At 44.5% G+C, this 14850-nt stretch overlaps 1 protein-coding gene across 1 annotated transcript in view; it reads right to left on the reverse strand.

Annotated features, from left to right (window-relative positions):
* LOC124551169 overlaps window positions 1-14850 on the reverse strand; it is a 512501-nt gene that overhangs the window by 392992 nt on the left and 104659 nt on the right. Inside the window, exon 4 of the mRNA XM_047126185.1 lies at window positions 6882-7110. Coding sequence (XP_046982141.1) covers window positions 6882-7110 — 229 coding nt within the window. The remainder of the gene's footprint in view (window positions 1-6881; window positions 7111-14850) is intronic.

The raw sequence follows: 14850 nt of genomic DNA on the forward strand, positions 1-14850 counted from the left end.
GCGGACTGGGAAAACTGATAAATGCGAGTGGAGGTTATTGACTTTTCGTATTAGCCCACTTCGTGTGATACGTTTAACAATGGGTGCCAGAAAACAGATGAGAAAGTCAGTAGACAACGCTAGGAGAAAGTTTGCAATCTCCGAGAGACCAAGTGGGAACCTATGTACACACTGCAACAGCAAGGCGGAAGAGAAGAAAACAGCCAATAGGGGGCGTACAGTCACCTGGTGATTGTGCAACACGCACTTCATAATTGAGTGAGGATCAGAGTGAAGCTGTAGTCTACCAGTGCTGCGTTCTGTCTAAGGGAAAAAGTGTTGTACAAAGTGAAGAAGATGTGGTAATTTTATTAAATGTAAACGTCGTGTGACTAGGGTCTCACATCGGTTAGACCGGTCGCCGGGTGCAAATCTTTCGATTTGACGCCACTTTGGCGACTTGCGCGTCGATGAGGATGAAATGATGATGATTAGGATAACACAACACCTAGTCCCTGAGTGGAGAAAATCTCTGGGAATCGAACCCGGGTCCTTAGGATTGACATTCTGTCGCGCTGACCACTCAGCTACCGGGGGGCGGACGGTAATTATATTGAAATTAACCTCTTAGGTTCCTAGCACAAATCATTTGCTTCATGACTGACCTCGGACAACTATTATAAGCCCTAATAATGGATCGTTTCTGCCGAAACATAATTTGTTTGCAGAGGCCAGAATACCATTTGTGATATGAAGGTACCAACGAGCAGATGAAAGATGAAGGGATATGGGACCGGGATATCTGTGGACAGATGCAAGAGACTCGCACGCGGTTGTTGCCTAGTAGACAACTGGGAGGAGGGGGGGGGGGAGGAGGGAGGGGAGGAGAGGGAAATTGAGCGCCAAATTGAAAAGTAGGTGAGGCTGACGATTCTGGTGAGATGTACTGCTGAATTGTGTTTGAATTGAAGAGGAAGAAATTTTTATTAATTTATTATTGCTTGCTATCTGGACACAGACCACTTGAAACCTAATGCAGATCATATTTCCACGTATGTGCAAAATGCTGTAAACAGCTGTGATTAAACATTCACTACCAGATTAGTAACAATAATTGGTAAAATTAAATGTAAAATAAAAAAGTAAAACACGCGAAACCCTTAAATCGTGGTACTAAATTTTGTTGACCATCTACAATACCGTCGCAGCCGATAGCTTACTAGGGGTTCCTGATCTTAACCATTGGGGCAGCTATGGGGGTAAGGAAGTTAGCCTGTATTATTTAGGAAGCAATTCTACATCTATGTCCTAAGCTAACATTGCTTACGTCTGTGCGAATGTCTTCCGGATTGCTGGGACAACATGCTGCATCTCTAGTAGCAGAGTTTCAGGAAAGACGTAGTCTGCAATAATCCTGAATCCACCGCGTGTCGGCTCTGAGACAGCCACAGTTGAACTAGTGCCGTCGTCCGTAGCCCCAGCGGTGAGAACCAGTGCGACCTCAAGGATTCCCTGCACCCTGATCTTGTTCAGAGACTCACATAAGTCACCTACAAGCTCTAATTAATTCTGTTTTCCAGCCGTGTCAGTTTCTGCTGTTGATTACGACATACCCTGTATTTTCGAATTCTGAATATATTCGGAGTGATCTATCTTACATGGGGACTTTACGGACATATTCTGTTCGATTTTCTTGATACTTAACGACTCGAAGCTGAGTGCTTGGACACTGAATTCCTCAACCAGTTAGATGCAGTTTAAAAAAGACCGCCTTTGAAAGCAGAAAGGCTTCTGAGCGCTGTTAAGTTGCAAATGTCATAATCGTGAAGTTGCTGGTTCGTATTCATTAGTAGCAACTTTTTTTCCTTTTATTTATTACTAAATACAGAAATTAACAAATATTGAATCATAATTTTAATAATAATAACATTTTTATTTTTAATACGGTTATGTGAAATTAAATTAAAATTTGGTAAACAAACGCGAAATGCCTTATTGTTATACGAAAAAGAACTATATACGTGAATAATACTGATCAATCTCTAAAAAATGAAAAGTATTTTTTTTTATAGTTCATGTTCAAAATTTTGGCACCATATTTTAATTTATTGTGAAAACTTGCATTTTTCATGAAATCAGCAATTAAAAGTTTTACTATGTTATTTTGTTAAAAATGATGATTGAGTATTTTTAATTGATATTTTCATTAGATAATAAACATGAAATTTGTATGCAACTAAAATAAAACTGTTACTAGTGAGATTCCAACTAGTGACTATACAGTCACAAGCATTTTCACCAAGCATTCAGCTACCGATGACTGGGCAGTAAACTTGAAAAAAACAGAGCTCGGATATCTTCTGATCGTTAAAGCCTAAGTTTCGTACTGCTTTAGGAAATTGATACCCGGGTGCTGATCTTCAAGTCCTGCAAGTATGAGGAGGCCAATCCCAACGTCCCCCAATGAGTTGACACGTCTTGTGTAGCGGCGGTTTGGCTTACTATCGAAGGAGTGCAGTGCGGCAGCCCATTCGTATATAAAAGAACACGTCGGTTCCTGGCTGCTTGGTAGCTGCTGACTAAGAAGTCGGTGAAATATTTTCGAAAGTTTAATTTTTCACTCAAGACAAGACGCGGTTTGAGCATTTTTTTTCCAAGTATTACTCTTACATTATTCTCCCATCCCTCACCCAAATGGGACGTCTATGAGGGATCGTAATGATTACGTAAGCAATAGCTACTTTTACATTGGTTTTTTAGTGGTTTGTTATATTACTTTCTAACAATATCGTATGTTACATTTACCACAGTTGAATTCCGCCTCTTAGCGCGCGAAAAGCCAAGGACGCCAGTTGGTAAGCTCCCGTCCCTACCACGAGGAAGCACTTATTTGCAAAATTAATTTCCTAATATTCCACTTTTCTAACTAATAACAAAACTACATCAGTTATAAAAACACCGAGCGAGGTGGCGCAGTGGTTAGCACACTGGACTCGCATTCGGGAGGACGACGGTTCATTCCCGTCTCCGGCCGTCCTGATTTAGGTTTTCCGTGATTCCCCTAAATCGCTTCAGGCAAATGCCGGGATGGATCCTTTGAAAGGGCACGGCCGATTTCCTTTCCCGTCCGTCCCTAACCCGAGCTTGCGCTCCGTCTCTAATGACCTCGTCGTCAAAATAGTTCAAATGGCTCTGAGCACTATGGGACTCAACTGCTGAAGTCATTAGTCCCCTAGAACTTAGAACTAGTTAAACCTAACTAACCTAAGGACATCACAAACATCCATGCCCGAGGCAGGATTCGAACCTGCGACCGTAGCGATCTTGCGGTTCCAGACTGCAGCGCCTTTAACCGCACGGCCACGTCGGCCGGCACCTCGTTGTCGACGGGACGTTAAACACTAATCTCTTCCTCTCCTCCTCCTAGTTACAAAAACACAAACAACGGACTATTTTCAGACTTAGGAGGCTGAGAGGCAGCTTCAACTTTAAAACTTCTTCGTTGACTAGCTCTATTCTATCTTTCGATATGAGAGGGTATGGCCATCTCTTGACTTTAACCTTCTGCACCTTTCTTTGTCATACCGTGCATCAGCGCTTATCCGTTATACCGGCAATACAATAGGTCGGCCGAGCCTTACGTGGCGCCCACCCTTTTTACACTGAAGTGAAAAAAGTCATGGAATAGCGAAACGGACATATACAGGAAGCAGTAGTATAGCTTACACATGGTATAAAAGGGCAGTACATTGGCAGAGCTGTCATTTGCACTCAGGTGATTCATTTGAAAAGCTTTCCGACGTGATTATGACTGCACGACAGAAATTAACAGACTTTGAACGCGGAATGGCAATTGGAGCTAGGAGCATCAGGAATTCCATTCCGGAAATCGGTAGAGAATTCGATATACCGAGATCTACAGTGTGAAGAGTGTATCGAGAATACCAAACTTCAGGCATTATCTCGCATCACAGACATCACAATCGGCGAAGGCCTTCGCTTAATGAGCGAGAGCAGCGGTTTTTGGGTAGAGTTGTCAGTGCTAAAAGACACTGCGGGAAATAATCACAGGAATTAATGTGGGATGTATGACGAACGTATCCGTTATGGCAGTGCCGCGAATTTGGCGTTAATGGGCTATGGCGGCAGACGACCGACGCGAATGATTTTGCTAACAGCACGACATCGCCTGCGGCGCCTCTTCTGGGGTCATAGCCATAGCGGTTGGATCCTAGACAATAGAAAACGGTGGCTCGGTCAGATGAGCCACAATTTTAGTTGGAATGAAATTACGTTTGGGTTGGACTGTGACGCAGAGGGCATGAAGACAAATTGTTAACAAGACACTGTGGTAGCTGGTGGAGGATCCATAATGGTGTGCTCTGTGTTTACATGGAATGGACGGGATTTTCTGGTCCAACTGAACCTATCATTGAATGGAAGTGGTCATTTGCGACTAGTTGGAGACCGTTTTCAGTCATTCATAGACTTCATGTTCTGGATGACAATGCGCCGTGTCACCAGACCGCAAATGTTCGCCACTGATTTAGTCGCCCAGATCGACCGACATGAATCCCATCGAGCATTTATGCGACGCAGTCGAGAGGTCAGTTAGCGCACAAACTCCTGTACCGGCAACACTTTCGCAATTAATGACAGCTACTACAGGGGCTGCGTGGCTCAATATTTGTGTAGGGGCTTCAGACTTGTTGAGTCCGTGCCACGTCAAGTTGCTGCACTACACCGCGCAAAAGGAGGTCGAGCACGATATTAGGAGCTAATTAGAATTATATTAATAACGTCAGCTGGTCACGGGCGTTGATATATATCACCGAGGACACGTGAAAATGTGTGCCACGATCGGGACTCGAACCCGGTATCCCCTGCTTCCACGAGTAATGAGTGTGTTGGGGTGGGACACTACGAATGTAGTGTGTGGACACGCAAGGCGAGAATGTGAGTCTCGCGGGAGGCGTGCACGAGATAGTCCCTGCAGTCGCACCATCCTCTGTGCCCTTGGTGGCACAGATGGATAGAGCGTCTGCCATCTAAGCAGGGGATCCCGGGTTCAAGTCCCAGTCGGGGCACACATTTTACTCCTGTCCCCGATGATATGTATCAACGCCCGTGAGCAGCTGACGGTATTAATATAATTCTAATTTCGGTCTAGACGGCTGCAGGTCATCAATGGTGTCTGTTCTTTCGGACATGTCCCAAATAATAGACACCATACCCATATAAGTACCGGGTGATCTAAAAATCAGTATAAATTTGAAAACTTAATAAACCACGGAATAATGTAGAGAGCGAGGTAAAAATTGACACACATGCTTGGAATGACATGGGGTTTTACTAGAACAAAAAAAAAAAAAAAAAAAAAAAAAAGAAAGTTAGAAAATGTCCGACAGATGGCGCTGGACAGCAAAACGTGAGTGACTGCGCATGACAATCGTGTATAAAAGGAGCTGTAATGAGAGAGAGAATCAGATGCGCCAGCAGTCACAGCATGTTGACGTTACCTGAAAGGCGCTTTTAGTGAAGCTGTATTAGCAGAATGGGAAATGTGCTAGTTCAGCGTTACGATCCTACCGCCATAGGAAGGGGATTCGAACGGGTAAAGGTACGTTGACAAATGCAGCTGTGGCGAGAATGATTTCGAAGTTCGAAGCCACGGGTTGTTTAGACGATAGACCCCGTAGTGACCGACCGACCACAAGGCGTAATGCTGCTGAGACAGTTTAGGAAGAAATGGCGACTGTAGTGGGTTCGTCTATGCACGGGGAAGTCAGCGCTCGTGCAGTCGCACGTCGCATCGGCGTTCCATACACTACTGTTTGGTTGGCACTTAGCCGTAACCTCCGATGCTATCCGTACAAAATCCATCGGCATCATGAACTGTTACCTGGCGATTTAGTGAAGCGGAGGGCATTTGCGGTATGGGCGTTTCAAAAGATGGCGGACGATGACGATTGGTTGAATAACATGTTGTGGACCGACGAAGCTCATTTCACGCTCCGAGGGTCTTGTCAACGTCCACAACTGCAGAATCTGGACTACCGAAAATCCTAGAACTGTCGTGGAAACTCCATTGCACGACGAGAAAGTCACCGTACGGTTTGGATTTGCCACATCTACCGTTATCGGGCCTTTTTTCTTCGAGGAAATGCGTGATTCCGGTTTTGTAACTCCTACCGTGACGGGTGAGAGGTACACCGATATGTTACAGAATCATCCCCAGCCTGGCTGATAAACACCTGCTGGAACGTACGATGTTTATGCAGGATGGCGCTCAACCCCATATTGCTAGACGCGTGAAAGATCTTCTGCGCGCGTCGTTTGGTGATGATCCTGTGCTCAGCCGCCACTTTCGTCATGCTTGGTCTCCCAGGTACCCAGACCTCACTCCGTGCGATTTTTGGCTTTGGGGTTCCCAGAAGTCGCAAGTGTATCGTGATCGACCGACGTCTCTGGGGATGCTGAAAGACAACATCCGACACCAATGCCTCACCATAACTCCGGACATGCTTTACAGTGCTGTTCACATTATCCCTCGACTACAGCTATTGTTGAGGAATGATGGTGGACATATTGAGCATTTCCTGTAAAGAACACCATCTTTGCTTTGTCTTACTTTGTTATGCTAATTATTGCTATTCTGATCAGATGAAGCGCCATCTGTCGTACATTTTTTGAACTTTTGTATTTTTTTGGTTCTAATAAAACCCCATGTCATTCCAAGCATGTGGGTCAATTTGTACCTCTATATCTACATTATTCCGTGACTTATTCAGTTTTCAAATTTATGCTGACTTTTTGATCACCAGGTATATTAGGAGGTATCCCACGACATTTGTGACGTAGGAGGCGGCTGGGAACGCGAGGCTGAAGCGCGCGGCGCTGACCTGCTCCTCCTCGAGGCCGCCGATGCTGCCGCAGGAGCGCACGCGGTCGACGGCCAGCTGGTCCCTGGAGCTGGCGAGCAGCAGGTCTCCCGCCGAGCGCCGCTTACACGACTCCGGCAGCGCGCCGCAGCCGCCGACGCCGCCGCCGCCGCCGCCCGCCCCCGCCAGCAGCGACAGCTTTGTCCGGGAGTCCGCTGCCATCAGCGCAGACTCGAAGCTGCCTCGCCAACTGCAACCACAACACGACGGCGTTCACTCGCTGACGCACCACCACCAACATACACAACAACGAGGAAGACAAAGCGCAGTCAGCACCTAGACACGACTGGTTTTAAAAAAATGGTTCAAATGGCTCTGAGCGCTATGGGACTTAACTTCTGCGGTCATCAGTCCACTAGAACTTAGAACAACTTAAACCTAACTAACCTAAGGACATCACACACATCCATGCCCGAGGCAGGATTCGAACCTGCTGCCGTAGCGGTCGCGCGGTTCCAGACTGTAGCGCCTAGAACCGCTCGGCCAACCCGGACGGCCGACTGGGTTCCCCCAGAACTATCATCAGCTGCTCCAGTATTGAAAAATATACAATCTGCTACACAAAAACATGTCTTTAGCAGTTAAGAATGGTAGTAGGTGTAGGAGTAATCCACTAAATTACAGGCCTATATCGTTAACGTCGATATGCAGCAGGATTTTAGAACATATATTGTGTTCGAACATTATGAATTACCTAAGGAAACGGTCTATTGACACACAGTCAACATGGGTTTAGGAAACATCGTTCCTATCAAACACAATTAGCTCTTTATTCACATGAAGTGCTGAGTGTTATTGACAAAGGACTTCAAATCGATTCCGTATTCCTGGATTTCCGGAAGGCTTTTGACACTGTACCACACAAGCGGCTCGTAGTTGGGTTGGGTTGTTTGGGAGAAGAGACCAAACTGCGACGTCATCGGTCTCATTGGATTAGGGAAGGACGGGGAAGAAAATCGGCCGTGCCCTTTCAAAGGAACCATCCCGGCATTTGCCTGGAGCTATTTAGGGAAATCACGGAAAACCTAAATCAGGGTGGCTCGTAGTAAAATTGCGTGTTTATGGAATATCGTCTCAGTTACGTGAATGGATTAGCGATTTCCTATCAGAGATGTTACAGTTCGTAGTAATATACGGAAAGTCATCGAGTAAAACAGAAGTGATTTCTGGCGTTCCCCAAGATAGTGTTATAGGCCCTTTGCTGTTCCTTTTCTATATAAACGATTTGGGAGACAATCTGAGCAGCCGTCTTCGGTTCTTTGCAGATGACGCTGTCGTTTATCGACTAATAAAGTCACCAGAAGATCAAAACAAACTGCAAAACGATTTAGAAAAGATATCTGAATGGTGCGAAAAGTGACAGTTGACCCTAAATAACGAAAAGTGTGAGTTCATCCACATGAGTGCTAAAAGGAACTCAAACTTCCGTTACACGATAAATCAGTCTAATCTAAAAGCCGTTAATTGAACTAAGTACCTGGGTATTACAATTACGAACAACTTAAATTGGAAAGAACACATAGAAAACGTTGTGGGGAAGGCTACCCAAAGGCTGCGTTTTATTGGCAGGACACTTAGAAAATGTAACAGACCTACTAAGGAGACTGCCTACACTACGCTTGTCCGTCCTCTTTTAGAATACTGCTGCGCGGTGTGTGATCCTTACCAGACAGGATTGACGGAGTACATCGAAAAAGTTCGAAGAAAGGCAGCACGTTTTGTATTATCGCGAAATATGGGAGTGAGTGTCACAGAAATGATACGAGATTTGGGCTGGAAGCCATTAGAAGAAAGGCGTTTTTCGTTGCGACGGAATCTTCTCACGAAATTCCAATCACCAACTTTCTCCTCCGAATGCGAAAATATTTTGTTGACACCGACCTACATAGGGCGGAACGATCACCACGATAAAATAAGGGAAATCAGAGCTCGTACGGAAAGATATAGGTGTTCATTCTTTCCGCGTGCTGTACGAGATTGGAATAATAGAGAATTGTGAAGGTGGTTCGATGAACCCTCTGCCAGGCACTTTAATGTGATTTGCAGAGTATCCATGTAGATGTAGATGTAGAAGAGACCTCGTTGCATGAACCTCAGACACTGGAAAGTACTGCACTGCCCTTACCTTAGATTCCTCGGGGAAAAAAGAAGGAAGTCCACAGTAGTTGGAGCAAAGCACAGATCACACTTGCCTATATACAGGAAGGGTAGTAAAAGTAATCCGTAAATCAATATTCTTGACAGCCCTCTGTTGTAGTATCTTAGTACATAAAATGATCTTAAACGTAATGAGGTATCTTGAACAAAAAACCTCCTCCTCCTCCTCCACGCCGTACAGTATGGACTCCGGAAACATCTATCATAGGAAACCTTCGTCTACGTCTACGTGATTACTCTGCTATTCACGATAAAGTGGCTGGCAGAGGGTTCAATGAACCACCTTCAAGCTATCCCTCTACCGTTCTACTCTCGAACGGCGCGCGGGAAAAACGAGCACTTACAATTTTTCTGTGCGAGCCTTGATTTCCCTTATTTTATCGTGATGATCATTTCTCCCTATGTAGGTGGGAGCCATCAGAATGTTTTCACAATCAGAGGAGAAAACTGGTTATCGAAATTTCATGAGAAGAACCCGTCGCAAAGAAAAATGCCTTTGTTTTAATGATTGCCACTCCAATTCACGTATCATGCCTGTGACACTATCTCCCCTATTTCGCGATAATACAAAACAAGCTGCCCTTCTTTGTAATTCGATGTCATCCGTCAGTCCCACCTCATGCGGATCCGACACCGCACAGCAATACTGCAGAATAGGGCGGACAAGCGTGGTGTAAGCAGTCTCTTTAGTAGACCTGTTGGACCTTTTGTTCTGCCAATGAATCGCAGTCTTTTGTTTGCTCTACCCACAACATTATCTATGTGATCGTTCCAATTTAGGGTATTTGTAATTGTAATCCCTAAGTATTTAGCTGAATTTACAGCCTTCAGATTTGTGTGACTTATCGCGTAATCGAAATTTAGCTTATTTCTTTTAGTACTCATGTGAATAACTTCACACTTTTCTTTCTTCAGGGTCAATTGCCACTTTTCGCACAATACAGATAATTTATCTAAATCTCTTTGCAATTCGCTTTGGTGATCTGATGATTTTACAAGACGGTAAATGACAGCATCGTCTGCGAACAACCTAAGACGGCTATTGAGATCTTCTCCTATGTCGTTAATATAGATCAGGAACAACTGAGGGCCTATAACACTTCTTGGGGAACGCCGGATATTACTTCAGTTTTACTCGATGATTTTTCGTCTATTACTACGAAGTCTGACCTTTCTGACAGGAAATCGTAAATCCAGTCGCACAACTGAGGCGATATTCCATAGGAACGCAGTTTGGTTGGAAGACGATTGTGAGGAACGGCGTCTAAAGCCTTATGGAAATCTAAAAATATGGAATCAATTTGATATCCCCCTTCATCCCCTAATTTACGATATTTCAGTGCCTGTGTTATCCTGATACGACGCAAAGTTTCTTTATGGAACAGACACTGCGGCGACTACAACCGTTATGAAATACATTAAATATATTCGAAATTGCGAATAAGGGCAATTTTCATTGTCGTTATTCCATTCTACAGCTGATGGTTGTCCTTATTCGTTATTACGAATACATTCAATGAAACAGAATTTCTTGAGTTTCGAAGAATACTGGACTCAGTACCACAACTACACTTATTATTGAAGAACTGTCATACGGGGTATCAAGTGAAAACTCGTGACTGTGAGTTGGGTCCCCTGCTGTTCACGTTGTATATTAACGACTTTGTGGGCAATATTTATAGTAACCTCAGCTTTTTCGCATCTGATGCGATTATCTCTAATGAAGCGCACAAATATTAAGTCGCTTCTTCATGAGATTTCAAAGTCGTCCAAAGATTGCCTTCTTCCTTTAAATTTTCAGAAACGTAACATTCTGCACTTCATGAAGGGATAAAAGTAGTATCCTAAGGTTACAATATCAACGGGTCACAATGTGAGTCGGTCAACTCTTTACAACTACCTGAATCCAACAATTTTTAAGGATAGGCGCACAGGCGGCGTAAATACTGATCAGAATAAGAACAAGAAAGAAAGACGGTCTGAGAATTAACCAAGACTGGTACATGAGTTCTCACAGGGTCATTCTGTCGAAGTAGCGTCATAAAGGAACTACTACTGTCGCACTGATGTCAAACGCAAACATTGCCTCTGTTTTAACAGTATGTTTGTTCACAGAGGTGCCACCTACACAAGTGCATAGTTCAAGAATGGTGTTCTTGCTGCTCTGCACTAGGATATTGAACGATCCCGAAGGTCGGTGAGCGGATGCTGAAGCAGATATGCAAACTGACCGAAGGCTTCCGATGTTTGCCGATTTCTGCCGACTGGGGAGTGGAGCGAGGCTACTAGAAATGGAGTGCTTCGAAGTGTTTGACAAATGAATAAGCCAAATGGAAAACAGACCAAATATATCACATAATTTAATTCGACTTCAACATCCTGTCAAGATACGCCGTAGGTGACAGGTATCTATCTTATCTTGAAAAATGTGCATCGGATTTTGATACCAAATATAGCAGAGATTCTGACACAGCGGAGCCAGTCAATGAAGTAGCTCCTGCCAAGTGTCAGTTGAAAGAACTGATGGTGAGCATTGACACGCTTCCCATTTGGATTTTTTGAAAGTTTTTATTTTATTTTTTCCAAAGTATGGGTTAAGAGATGCTTAGACAAACATTAAGCAGCATTGACTATACTTATGACAATGTTAGCGACTGCAGCATCTACCGAATTATAGTCGAGTACTGGCGTGAAAAGACTATCAAAGTTTGCTATCTTGTCGATCGAACACGACACAGCTACTACAATGAACATCAATGGCATGGCACAATCCATGAGTTTGGTTCGGTCATATGGCGGAAACGCAGTGTAAAATTACAATGCAACGAAACTCCTGGAAAGGGATACTTTCTCAACTCTTAATTACAGCCCTTACCCGCTTATTCCTAATTACTAAATCATGAACTATTTATAATTTAAGAGGAACAAACGAAATCTGCTCTATATTAAACATCGTGGTGAAATCAATTTACAGCGACTGTCAAGAACAGTTTTGTCTTCCTTTCAGTTTTTTTTAGGAAGTTTACTCATCTTGTAACTTATTTGCTACAATAATAGATTTATATATACTAAGATGGTATCTGTTCTTTCGGACATGTCCGAAAGAACAGATACCATCGGTGACCATGCAGCTCGTTAGAATGAAATTACAATGAAATGAACACCCTTAGCTGCTTACAGGCGTTGACATACGTCCACGGGGACAAATGAAAATGTGTGCCCCTACCGGGACTCGAACCCGGGATCTCCTGCTTACATGGCAGACGCTCCGCCCATCTGTGTCCTCGGTGGCTCAGACGGATAGAGCGTCTGCCATGTAAGCAGGAGATCCCGGGTTCGAGTCGGGGCTCACATTTCCATGTGTCCCCGTTGACGTATGTCAACGCCTGTAAGCAGCTAAGGGTGCTCATTTCATTGTAATTTAATAATAGATTTAATTTGTTGTGGACAGCATCTGACACAAATACAGTTCATTTAAATATTAGTAGTTCAATTTTTCTCCAGTTCTATTAGATATAGGTACGGTACAAAATTATCAAATCTGCTAAATCTGCGTAGAAAAAAAGGAAAAACAAGTCAGAAGAAAGCCCGTTTACCCGGGAGGGGGGGGGGGGGGGAGGGGAGGGAGAGGGAACGCAGCTTTGAATTTATGCCAACTGCCTATGGTTAACTCGGTATTTCTCTGTTCGTGTACTGTCCTTACCCTGAACGGTCCTTTGAACACCTCAGTGCTGGACTAGGAATAGTCTTTTGCCATTCCTATGCTCTTGTGTGTTTTGTGTCCATAGGATGAGTAATTGGTGCAGGGACGAATGTCAACGTAACATGCTGCGCACTAATAGAAACGGTAATGAGACCAAATACTGTTCGACTGCGTTATTTGCGGCAAACCACTGGAGGCAGAAACTACCGTCAAATACGCAGTAGTAACCGTCCAGAGCGACCTAGTGTGGAATGAGCACATGAATTCCTGGGTAACATTCGTTGGAAGAATCGTAAGTAAATGTAATGAATGCACGAAAGAACTGCCTTACAAAACACTTGTTCAACCGCTTCCTGAATACTGAATATTTCTTCCATAAGGGACGGCATTATGAGGGCTGCGAGTGCTCATCAATACAAATAAAACAGTTTCTTAATCAGTGAAAAATAAACAAGTGATTGACGCAGAAACGGTTTCATTTGTATTTCTGGACACTGTTCATCGGTCTGGGACCCTTACCAGGTTCTCGTAGTAGGGAGGGAGGGAGGGAGGGAGGGAGGGAGGGAGGGAGGGAGTAGAGAGAGAGCGTTTCGCCACGGGATCGTTTAGTCGACGCAACAAGAGCGTTGCGGAGGTTCTCAACAAATACCAGTGGCAGAAGCTGCAGGGCAGGCGTTGTGCATTACGCAGATATTTACTACTGAAAAGAGTACATTCCGAGAAGAATCGGCCAACATGTTACCTTCTTCCAAATACGTCTCGGGAAATGAACACAACGAGACAATTAGAGAAATCCGAGCTAACAACGAGATTTATCGACCATCATTCTTCCGACGCTCCACTGGCGAATGACCGAACCGAAGATCAGATGTTAACAGTTGTTTTAGAAAGCAGGGAAGTAATAAATCGAAAAAGAATGACTATATACTCCTCATCACACACCTACAGTGACTTTCAGAGAATAGGCATTCCGGAGCTTGTTTTCGTGGCTTGGACTTATTCACTTTCGTTCCTAAATTATCGGTGAATGACTACTCCTGCGTCACACAGTAACGCAGTAGGTAATGTGAGTGCCGACCAAAACGGCAATGTACACTACTGGCCATTAAAATTGCTACACCAACAAGAAATGCAGATTATAAACGGGTATTCATTGGACAAAAATATTATACTAGAACTGACATTTGATTACATTTTCACGCGGTTTGGGTGCATAGATCCTGAGAAATCGGTACCGAGAACAACCACCTCTGGCCGTAATAACGGCCTTGATACGCCTGGGCATTGAGTCAAACAGAGGAGCATGGATGGCGTGTACAGGTACAGCTGCCCATGCAGCTTCAACACGATATCACAGTTCATCGAGAGTAGTGACTGGCGTATAGTGACGAGCCAGTTGCTTGGCCACCATTGACCAGACGTTATCAATTGGTGAGAGATCTGGAGAATGTGCTCGCCAGTATCCAGAAAAGCCCGTACAGGACCTGCAACATGCGGTCGTGCATTATCTTGCTGAAAAGTAGTGTTTCGCAGGGATCGAATGAAGGGTAGAGCCACGGGTCGTAGCACATCTGAAACGTAACGTCCACTGTTCAAAGTGCCGTCAATGCGAAGAAGAAGTGACCGAGACGTGTAACGAATGGCACCCCATACCATCACGGCGGGTGATACGCCAGTATGGGGATGACGAATATACGCTTCCAATGTGCGTTCACCGCGATGTCGCTAAACACGGATGCGACCGTCATGATGCTGTAAACAGAACCTGGATTCATCCGAAAACATGACATTTTGCCATTCGTGAACCCAGGTTCGCCGTTGAGTACACAACCGCAGGCGCTCCTGTCTGTGATGCAGTGTCAAGGGTGACCGCACCCATGGTCTCCGAGCTGATAGTCCAAGCTGCTGCAAACATCGTCGAACTGTTCGTACAGATGGTTGTTGTCTTGCAAAGGTCTCCATCTGTTGACTCAGGGATCGAGACGTAGCTGCACGATCCATTACAGCTATGCGGATAAGATGCCTGTCATCTCGACTGCTAGTGATACGAGGCCGTTGGGATCCAGCACG

The sequence above is a fragment of the Schistocerca americana genome, chromosome 1 (assembly GCF_021461395.2).
Source record: "Schistocerca americana isolate TAMUIC-IGC-003095 chromosome 1, iqSchAmer2.1, whole genome shotgun sequence".
Classification (NCBI taxonomy): Eukaryota; Metazoa; Arthropoda; class Insecta; order Orthoptera; family Acrididae; genus Schistocerca; species Schistocerca americana.